General features: G+C 38.0%; 1 protein-coding gene and 1 long non-coding RNA gene across 2 annotated transcripts; one reads left to right on the forward strand and one right to left on the reverse strand.

The window, feature by feature from the left end:
- Positions 1 to 6,360: 6,360 nt before the first annotated feature.
- Positions 6,361 to 8,024, forward strand: LOC118438997. Its single transcript, XR_004837185.1, has 2 exons — positions 6,361 to 6,463; positions 6,797 to 8,024. It is a non-coding gene; the product is annotated as an uncharacterized LOC118438997 (long non-coding RNA).
- On the reverse strand, positions 7,865 to 10,215 carry LOC110860111. The gene is made up of 4 exons (XM_035859992.1): positions 10,061 to 10,215; positions 9,649 to 9,837; positions 9,486 to 9,583; positions 7,865 to 8,857 (listed from the first exon to the last, which is right to left on the reverse strand). Exons 2-4 carry the CDS (start codon positions 9,831 to 9,833, stop codon positions 8,190 to 8,192), a joined length of 951 nt encoding a protein of 316 aa, XP_035715885.1. The 5' UTR covers positions 9,834 to 9,837; positions 10,061 to 10,215; the 3' UTR covers positions 7,865 to 8,189.

The following is a 10,215-nucleotide window of genomic DNA, read 5'->3' on the forward strand; positions in this document are numbered from 1 at the left end:
CACAGCCCCCAGAAGCTGAGACACCCATAAAACCTCTTTCCAAACTTAAATACTCGTACAACAGAATTGCTAAACATTCTAAAAGTGAATGGAAAACAATTTCGAAATCTACAATCAATAGGGTATTGAAAAATATAGGTGAAAAGCGATAAATTTTGAGTAAAGGGCAACCACCACCCCCTGAAAGAAGGCAAAAAAAGTGCTAATTTCGACCGTGCATAGGAAAATTTACCTATTGACCTTCGAAAACAATCCACTGACCCAAAAGGAAATTTCCCGTAAGGTTGGGGTGTCTAAGCGTTCAGTGAAAAGAGAAATTAACATTTTGAAGAAACAACTTCGTCGAAAAAGCCGTGTGCATCAGCTGACTGAAAAGTAGGAAAAAAATCGCGCCCGTGTTTACAAAAAAAATTATTCGAATTTTTTGTGAAGGAATAAGAGTGAGTTATTAGTGACATTTGACGAAGCACTAATTTCTCTACAAGTTACTAATTAGGTTCGAAGAGCTTACTACACGACAAATGTCGAAAACAATTCACTCAAGTTGGTGCTTCTTTGTAAGTAGAACTTTTTTAAACAGTGGTGGTCGTGGGTGCAATGTCAGGTCGTGGTGTCCTCCCACTTATCAAAGTCCCCCAAAAAGTGAAGGAATCTTCGAAGTATGATGTGGACCGTGTATAGAAACCACTTTTAGAATACCACTTTCTTAAATTGCACGGTAAAAAAATAATTAAGGTGAGTTTTCATCATGGCGGAGCGTCTTCCCAGACGGCAAAGTTGATCCAAGATAATGCAAAGGATCTTGAAGCTAGATTGGGGATAAAAATCATTTCGAATAGTGAAATACCTGTACAATCCCCCGACATAAGTCAAATGGACTTATTTGGGGTCGGATGCTTGAAAACAAAAATTTTCTGCGGAGATCGAATTTTTTAGACGGAATTTGGAAAGAGTAAAAATGAGTGTTTGAACTTCTGGGGGCTGTGGGGGAGGCATTTTTGCAAGTAGAAAGTTGAATTTTTGCACACGCGTATCTGAGGATAACATGCTCCTCTGTTCAAAATTTTGACCCGCTACGACAAACCGTTCCGGGGTTATTCAAGGTCAAATTCGTATCCACGTACGTGCCAAACCCTGTATCATGGTACAGAAATAAGGAGCGGTCTCCAACTTATCCAGACTGGCTACTTAAGTTACTTACTTTTAGTGGAAGAGTTTCTATGGATGTGAACATAATGCTGGGAAGAATTAAGAATTCGAGTATCCGCAGCTTTGATGAGAATAATGATTTTATACTGTTTTCTTATTCAATTGAGCACGGAACATCCATTGATAGTTTAATCGACAATGACTTCTATGAGGGCAGTAGACAAAGTAATCTTAACACAGTCAAGGATGCATTAAAACAGATAAGTATCTATGGAAAGATTAGTGAGGCATTGAAAGAGAAGCTATATCTGTTAGACTTACTTGATCCATTACACATTCAACATCCTACGATTTCAGGACTATTCCCTGGGAAAAAAGTTATTCGGGACGCAGTTGACATAGAGTATGCTCTAGTGCAATGTGGGAGGACCGCATTGATTAGTAAGGATTAAGAAATTGCATGGGAAATGAAGTATTTTGAGAAATATTATCCATGGATCAGATTCTTTAAGTCTAATGAATCAATTCTTAGAGATGAATCAGGATGGACAATTGGATCACAATGGAAGCCGGGCATATATGATGTATTTCGTAGGCTGAATGATGCCGGGATTGTCCTTTTGTTAGAGACGTGGACTCGCCGGGTAACTAAAAAGAGAGAAAATATAACACATTTCGTGCACACTATGATCAAAAAGAGGGAAAAGATGGGCGCCGTTAATAAGATTTCATTGGAGGGTATTCAACCTATTCAAACCATATTTTGGTTGTATGCGGTACTAATCCTTGGAGCAATTTGTGAATGGACAATTTTTGAGGTTAAGGGGTATAAAGTGGCATGGATTTGGTTGACTAGGATGCTTCGATGGATTAGGAGAATGTGGACCTTGGTGAAAGCCTGGGTTTTGATAAAAGTAAAGGGTGTCCCAAAAGTTACGATACGTCGAAGGTGTAACTTGAGACGTAGTAAGTAGATGATTAATATAAAAGGTGGGCGAGTTAAAACTGGCATACCACCCAATCGCAAACGGTTGAATTTGGAATGTTATAAAATCGAAAAAGCTTTATGAATTAAACTGAAAATTTCTATACTTATTAATCCTGCACTTTTGTGTAAGCACCCAGTGTCCTATTTTGTCTGATTTGAAAAATAGTTGCATCTGCTTTTGTCTCAACCTAGATTCAGCTCCACAATACTTTTCGGTGTATTTACGGGTAAAAAAATTGAATAATCTATACATCAACGTACATAGATATATGTGTATGTTCTTTATTGCATAAATAGCCATTATCTCTTGCAAGTCACAATTACATTTATAGTTATACATTTTTGTATAATCAAATTTTTAGATTCAAATAATTGTTATAGTAATCAGGGGAGTAGAGGGAAAACCAGAATATGGTGAACAGTCTGGAAAATCTCTACCTGAACTGGGAACGATGCCCAGTTCACCATTCGGCCCTGACTACTTGTGAAACCCAGGTTCGACCAATGCAAGACAGAGATTATAGGCGATTTGCATATTGGGAAAAAATGATGACATCCAAATGAGTAGGCGTCGTGCTGGTGGAGACACGACGGGTTTCGGGCTAAAGCGGAGCATCCATGGACCACAAACTAACCAATGAACTATCAGGGTTCGGTCTAAGTGACCCTATAAAGGGGCCATGTATCACCACACAAACGAAACCCCTCCCATCGTTCCCAAGTCATGGGAACCCCGTAGACCTACCCCAGCCGCCCCCACCAGCACTTTTTCCTGTATACATATGTACCGGATATTTAGGAAATAATAACAATATCCGTAATGGAATCAAGTTAATAATCTCTTCACAAACTTAGATAGGATTCGTGGCAAATTAAAACTTAAAAAACTGCTTTCTGAGCCAATACCATAAAGGAAATATTTGTAAAGGAGGATGTATTTAAAATCAAGGGTTACATAGTCTGTTGGATAGACCGTTTTTAATACATAAATGGTACACACATATGTATGGTGTGATGTGTAGTAAATATATAGGAAAGGTTAATGCGTGGATATGCACCGTAAAAACTCAAATAGTAGCCGATGCTCAAATAGTAGCCTTATTCGAATTACATATAGACGTTCGTCAATTTCTAATGTACATAGATGCAACCAGATATCTCCTAGCCTGCTCATTTAAGTAATTAAATCACAATTCCATTTAATCTCAGGTATACAAAATCGAATTGAACATGAAATTCGGCTCATTGGAGAAATTATTAAAATTAACAGCAGGCCTAACCTACAGAATTGTCATCTAGTACGAATCTAAGGGAGAATTTGGTGCTGTTATTAAACTTTAATTTGAGTTTGATTCTGGAAAAAAATTACAATAGCTGTTTGCTAATAGTAGCGGTGCATCTTTTCATAATTTTATAAATAGTGACCGTGCCCAAATAGTAGCCTTGCTCAAATAGTAGCCGGGTCCCAGCTACCGATTTTTTAAATAGTAGCCCCCGGCTACTAATTGAGTTTTTACCATAGAGTTTTATTAATATAAGCAGAGGGAGTACCATTGCTCTTTGTTCAGCGAGAATGCAAGCCACGTGATGTTTTGATTTGGTTGAGAACATAAACATTACGTCATCACTCATCACCACCATCACTAGAATGTTATATACAACACATACAAGGCATGTATTTTATGTATAAAATTCTGTGAGGTTGTTGAGACTCAGTTTCAACGTCAGGTACAGGTAGCATGTTACCAAACTTGTTACCAAATTACGATAACCTTCAAATTCTCATTATTTCTTCATGACAAATATTTTCGAAATAATTTTTAAGTAATTCTTAACTAATGTTTCTGACCACGGTCAATAAACCAACTTAGATACACATTGTGGTTGGATGGACCCCACTCCGATCTGCTTGTTTTTCCCCAACATGAGAGCCATCATACAAGAAGTAAATCGTCATTTTAGTCTGTTTAGTTGTGGTTTAGTTTGAGGACTGTCGGTATGGTGGCTCGTTCGCATGCAATTTTAGATCACCCATTCAATTAACCTGCTCCTGTCAGGCCTTGGTTTTTACGGTATGTATGTACATGTAGGTATGATTCATTCATTCCCGTCTCGGGATGACTTCCCTTGCGAAGGGTGTCGAGGGGTAAATCCCTCAAAAGGCTAGACATATGTGGCTGTCTCCATGAAAAGGGACCTTATTCATATTTACTTTGCTCATTTTCTACAAACGGCAAAACACCAAAGCGGAGGACTTTCAGCGAAACTCATTTCGTCAAAAAGCTGAATTGGCGAATTGAACATTAACGTTAAGAATTCCACCTCAAATTTAAAACTAAAGGTTGTACCGGCTTGTTTAACATAATAAAAACAAAAAATTGCCCCTTGCCTTTTTTTCTGGACCTTTACGTAACCTATACATACACTCATACTTTCCCACCTCGAAAATCTCAGCATGGTGTAAAAGGTCGTCGGCGCGCAGGGTGTCCTGCCTACCACCCCTCCCCCCCCAAAAAAAATGCCATATACTACACCTAGCTTGATGAAATTAATACATGCATACATACACACATCAACCAATTCCACTCACAATGGCTAAGGTGCTCGCCCTAGAAACTCGGACACCAGGTATTTTAGTGTGCGAGGGGTCTAAAAATAAATTTAGAAATCCTAAATTTCTATGGAATACGCTAAGTGTATCTAACTACGCACGTTCAAAATTTCAAACGTTTGCAATGAAAAATAAGTTTCGTACACCGTTTTAAAGCGACGAACTCGCGAAACTAGTTTTATGTAAGTACCAGAATTTGTTTGAGAAAGGCTCGAAGAAGGCCTCACACTACATTTCAAGCAAGAAAGGATTGGCCGTGCGAAAATTAAAACATGAACAAAAAAATATGGAGAATCTGAAAATGTCAACTTCAAATAAGCACCATGAGCGAAAACTATCATATCGACCCCTCAACAGTGAAAAACAATTGCATTTACTTTTGGAAGGTTCTGCTTTACGTCCGCACCTGATGCGGCCAAGAAGTAAAACATTAATAGTGTCAAATTAAGGCACACAAATTGTGGGTCAAAGCGTATGCAAAAAAATCTGCACCAAAACATACGGAAGGTAAAGCAAAAATGGTAAACGCAAAACATCCTAGGCTTTATAACAAAATTTCACCAACAAAGATGTCCACTGACGACGAGTCCAACGTCCTTGAAAACGTGACAGAAACTCCGGGAAGGCAATTTTATCATGGGAAATATCTCTCTCAACTGAAAATCGAAGAGAAATTAAAACGTTGTTCGAAATTTCTCAAGAAATGTCAGATTTGGCAGGGGTTGGGCTAATTTGGAAATTTTTGGGACCCTTAAGTTCACAATAGCTGTGTGGGGGCACAGGTTTATTTTCAGAAATGTGAGACCATTTGATTCCTTTCATCAAGGAGTCACAAAAATATGTCATGTAATTTTTTGGCACGTCCTTGCAATTAGGGTTGCCGCGGGTAACGGGTCGGGTACCCGTTACCCGCATACCCGCACGATTCTTGCGGGTACCCGTCATCTGCGGGTAGCGAGAACTACCCGCACGGGTAACGGGTAGTTCAGTTTTTAGTTAATTTTCGACATAAATCAGTTCACAAGGAAAGTTAGCAGCAAATTAGCCCATTTACCAACAAAGTTCATATCAACCCAAGTGAGCAAATAATTAATTAAATCAAATTTATTTTGAAGGTTGGTTAGGTTTTAACTTAATTTTCATAACGGGTAGCGGGTAACGGCTACCCGCACGGGTACCCGTGCGGGTAACGGGTCGGGTAACGGGTAGCATTTTTGCTACCCGCGGCAACCCTATTGCAAGCGTTAAATGTTATTTACATTTGTACTATTAGTTTCAATCTGTTTTACACTATAAAACTTAAAAAAACAGGTTTGCCAATGCATTTCTTCAGCATTTATCTAAGTTATGCTATGCATGCACATAATTCCTCTTGCTCTTGGGATTAATAAATATTTATGGAATATTATTCGCCACGTAAGTATTGTGCAGATGCAGCTTTAGATTGTTTTCGATGAAAAATTTTACGTCACTTCTACCAATTAGATTGATTAGGTTGATTACTGGTTAACTAATGAATTATGCATAACTACTTGTGTGATTATAGCGATTTGCTTTAAGTACATACATATATGAATAAAAGTATAAAAGGATTCGTTTCCTCCCATGTTTTAAGACCAATTCAATTCAAAGTTGGCTGTAACCTGTATGTGCAGAATTTTGAACCAAAATGAATCCGAAATTTGGTTTATTCCTTGTCTTCCTCGTTTTGGGAGGTAAGTCAAATCATAAACAGGATTCATACATCACTAGTTTTAAGGAATGATTAAATAACCTCTCTTGACTACTAATTTTTAAATAAAATTTCCCTTCGGTACGATTTTGATTTCATAATTAGACCTGATAGCAATTTTAGGAGAAAAATATCGAAAAAAAAACACTTTTCACCATCAAATTTTTCCACAAAATACCGATGAAATATTCTTCTTTTGAAATTTTTGCAGTACACACATTTGTGTATTTCGTGGTCAACCGAAAAATAAAACGAACGTGTGTACTTCGTCGTTAAGAGGTCAATTAACTAATTTGTAACTATGTTTTGTCCCCAGCTTGTCACTACTCCTCGGTGGAGGCTCAAGGAACATTTGTGGACGCGTGTAACGAAGTGTGCAACCGGAGTCCACCAGAACGGAAGGAATGCTGTCGGGCTCACGGGTACCCTCTGGGCAGAAGGTTCAACTGCAATGGAGGCAGAATGATTTGCTACTGAGCAGGGAAACAATATACCGTAAATACTCTATTTATAGCCGGGGCTAAAATCCAAAATTGAGTGTCACAGACCCGGCTATAATTGGAGACCGGCTATAAATAGAGACCCGGCTAAGTTTTACTTTGGTTATAATTTGGATTTCAAATTTCAAATTTTGAAACAATATAAGTTCAGCTTACACAATTTGAGTAATTATGTTCCAGTTTAAGCAATTAACAAACGATTCTATAAGTACACCGGTAGATTTTCTAAGGTTAAGAGGCTGGGAATACAGAGACGTTATGCGAAGCCATAATTTGAGACCCGGCCATAATTAGAGACCCGGCTAAAATTTTGAAATCTTGGTCCCGAGACCCGGCTATAATTAGAATAGGGCTATAAATAGAGGTTTTACGGTAATTAAATTAAATTAAATAAAGGCTGTATCGACATTGTAAAAATTTGAAAGAAAAATAATGCTGTATAATCAATAAATATGTATTTTTTTGGAAAACCATCCGGCTCAGACAACATTTTTAAAATAATGGATATGTAATTAGAGTCGACGAAAATTCTCTGCGTAATTAATTTTTGTAAAATGACCTATTTATAAATTAGTTAAAACATATCCATATTATGTGTACTTATGTGGGATTTATTTTTTAAAAAAGTATAATTAATGTGCATAATGTTACATTATTAGCTCGTTTAGCGTTGCATGAGAGCTATTGACTTCCTCCTGCCCGTCTGTCGTCTGTCTGTCTGAAAATTATATTTCATAAATATAGTAGAAAATTAAAGCTGAAAACCATTTTTTATCTTCATGTTTTCAAGCACATACATATTACATACATATTTTTTCGAATTTACGTGCATGCATATTCGCCCTCTGGTTATAACATTTAAAATAGTATGAAAATAGTTTGACTTTTATGACTTATTTTTTTATTTATTTGAAACTCTAGTGACTCTTATTTTACATGCTCGTCACCTCCATCTTATCAATCTAAATAAAAACTTCACATTACGAAAGGTTTTGTATTTCAAAATAACGTAAAAATCGTCTCGTTAAGGAGGCCTAATTTGTACAAAATATTTAACTACAAAATATTCCAGTATAAAACGCCAAGTTATAAAAATGCAAACATTTGGAAGGGAGAATTCATACCAATCTTAATTTGAGGTTCAATATTTTTAAAATTTTTGATTCACACCAATAATAAAATATACCTATTTATCTCATCACGTAAACATTATTCGTCATAAAATCTAGAAATATCAATATTCGATTCAACCTTGACATCGAAACCCCACGAGGTCGTGTCACCATTAATGTCATCTCCCCCCTCTTGTTTGACCTCAATCTCCACCTTGACCTTAGCCTGACCCTCTTTCTCCACTTGGTCCAGAAATCTCTCATCGTCCGAGTCAATCTCGTCGCCACGTTGACCATCGTCCTCGTCGTCTCCCTTAATCGACGAAATGATCAGTGAATTCGCCCCGACGCCGTGTCTCTGGCGCTGATGCGTTTTCAACTCGTCCCTTGAGGAATGACCAACTTTACAAATTTCACAGGTAAATATTTCCCCCGAGGGGGGAGCAGGGTGCATCCTCTCTTCGTGCTGGGTGAGGGCCGCCTTCGCCACAAAGGTGGCGGAACACTGGAAACACGTCCAGTTTGCGTGTGCGTGCTTCTCCCGGTGTCGATCGTAGAGGAATTCAGACTTAAATTGCTCGTTACACGTGGGACATTTTTTTACCTCTGGGGCAGCCGTGGGGGGAGGAGGAGGTCCGTCTTCTTCTGGGGGACGTGGTGCCTCGTCGTCGTAATAATTCGGGTACTTCACGCGGTACAGGAGATACCTCAATCGATTCTTGCGGGGAGGATATTTCCGAACCCGGAGTTTTGGTGTGGTGGAACCTGACGAAATTTTAGGAAATATTTATTTATTATCGCTGTTATCGTAGCACACTAGTTTCACGTAAACATCAACCCTTTAACGTGTACGATTAACAACAAGAAAATGCATTGATTCGGGGACGCTACAAATATGTTGTGGTCATGGAGGAGAAATTCTGGAGTTTTAATAAAACTCGGAAAAAATCAAAAATTTAACATTGCGTTGTATAGGGAAATATCCAAATTTTTGGGAAGAAAATCTGCAAATTTAGCATTGTGTTGGCATAGGAGAAATCCCTCTAAATTGCAACAACTTTTCGGTCGCGGAGAGAAAATGGTGAAAATCAATGACCTCCTAGAAACGACAATTGTCTTCCTTCCGCGCCATGACCACGATTTTTCAGGACGACTTTTGTCTTACTCCCGAATTAAACAATTTTTTATAAAACGACTATTGTCTCCGTTACAGGTTAAAGTAGGGTGAATATGTAAATATTTACCAACTTCTCTGAGATTGCAAATAAAAAAATGAACCTCTCTCAAAAGGAAAAATCCTTAAGGGAGGAAAATTTCCTCAAGAAATGAGTGAATTAAAAATGAAGCAACTTAATCTTATCCGATATAATATGTGTATCATAGTTTGTCATACCGTGGATTTTTAAGGTGTGTGTGACCAGGCCGTGATACGAGGAACAGGTAATATTGCAAAATCCACACCCCCAATGTCTCCCTCTCGTATTGCTGAACCTTAAAGGACAAAGGAAAATCAATAAGGCCGAAATTTAAACGATTTGATTCAATATTCTGTTTACTCTGCTGTGGGGGGACGATCAGGGGACAATTTTCGGGGGGTTGTCTTATCGTTTGTTTCGATCTGGTCCGAATCTGCGTAGGGAGAGGAATTTGTATCGTGGGGAGTATTTTTATTACGAATTTCGTCCATTCCTCCGTCCAACAAGTCGGGTTTGACGTCCTCCTGGTCGATATCGATATCCATTTTGCTATGGGAGTAGAAACAGTGATAAGTTATGTGGATTGGAATTAAATACATTTTCGGAAATTCGGAAATTACAAATTTTTTAGGGATTTTCTACGTATATTTTTATCACAAGGTGACAAGAATGTAAGTAAATGGAAGTTAAAATGCGATATTTTTGAAGGGAAAACATTAAACGGGGTAAATTATTTATTTTGATTAAAATTTAAATGTCAAAAATTACTTACTTTTTTACTTGTTTGGGAACTTTCGGATTGTAAACATGTGGCCGGAATGAGCAGATGATGGGAAAAGTTTGCGAGTGAGTCTACCGCTAGAGGTTTTCTATGCTTTTCTCTCCTTGTGTGGATATGTGCTGCAAGTTAGCCGTGGCCGAGATGCA

This window comes from Folsomia candida, unplaced genomic scaffold (genome assembly GCF_002217175.1).
Source record: "Folsomia candida strain VU population unplaced genomic scaffold, ASM221717v1 Fcan01_Sc029, whole genome shotgun sequence".
Lineage (NCBI taxonomy): Eukaryota > Metazoa > Arthropoda > Collembola > Entomobryomorpha > Isotomidae > Folsomia > Folsomia candida.

What these genes read in the sequence shown, in the direction of transcription:
- LOC110860111 (XM_035859992.1), bottom strand. Translation starts at nt 9,833, where the DNA reads ATGGATATCGATATCGACCAGGAGGACGTCAAACCCGACTTGTTGGAC. An exon ending in GATCGTCCCCCCACAGCAGA is followed by an intron (nt 9,584 to 9,648) that starts GTAAACAGAATA and finishes TTGTCCTTTAAG; the next exon opens with GTTCAGCAATACGAGAGGGA. An exon ending in ACACACCTTAAAAATCCACG is followed by an intron (nt 8,858 to 9,485) that starts GTATGACAAACT and finishes AAATTTCGTCAG; the next exon opens with GTTCCACCACACCAAAACTC.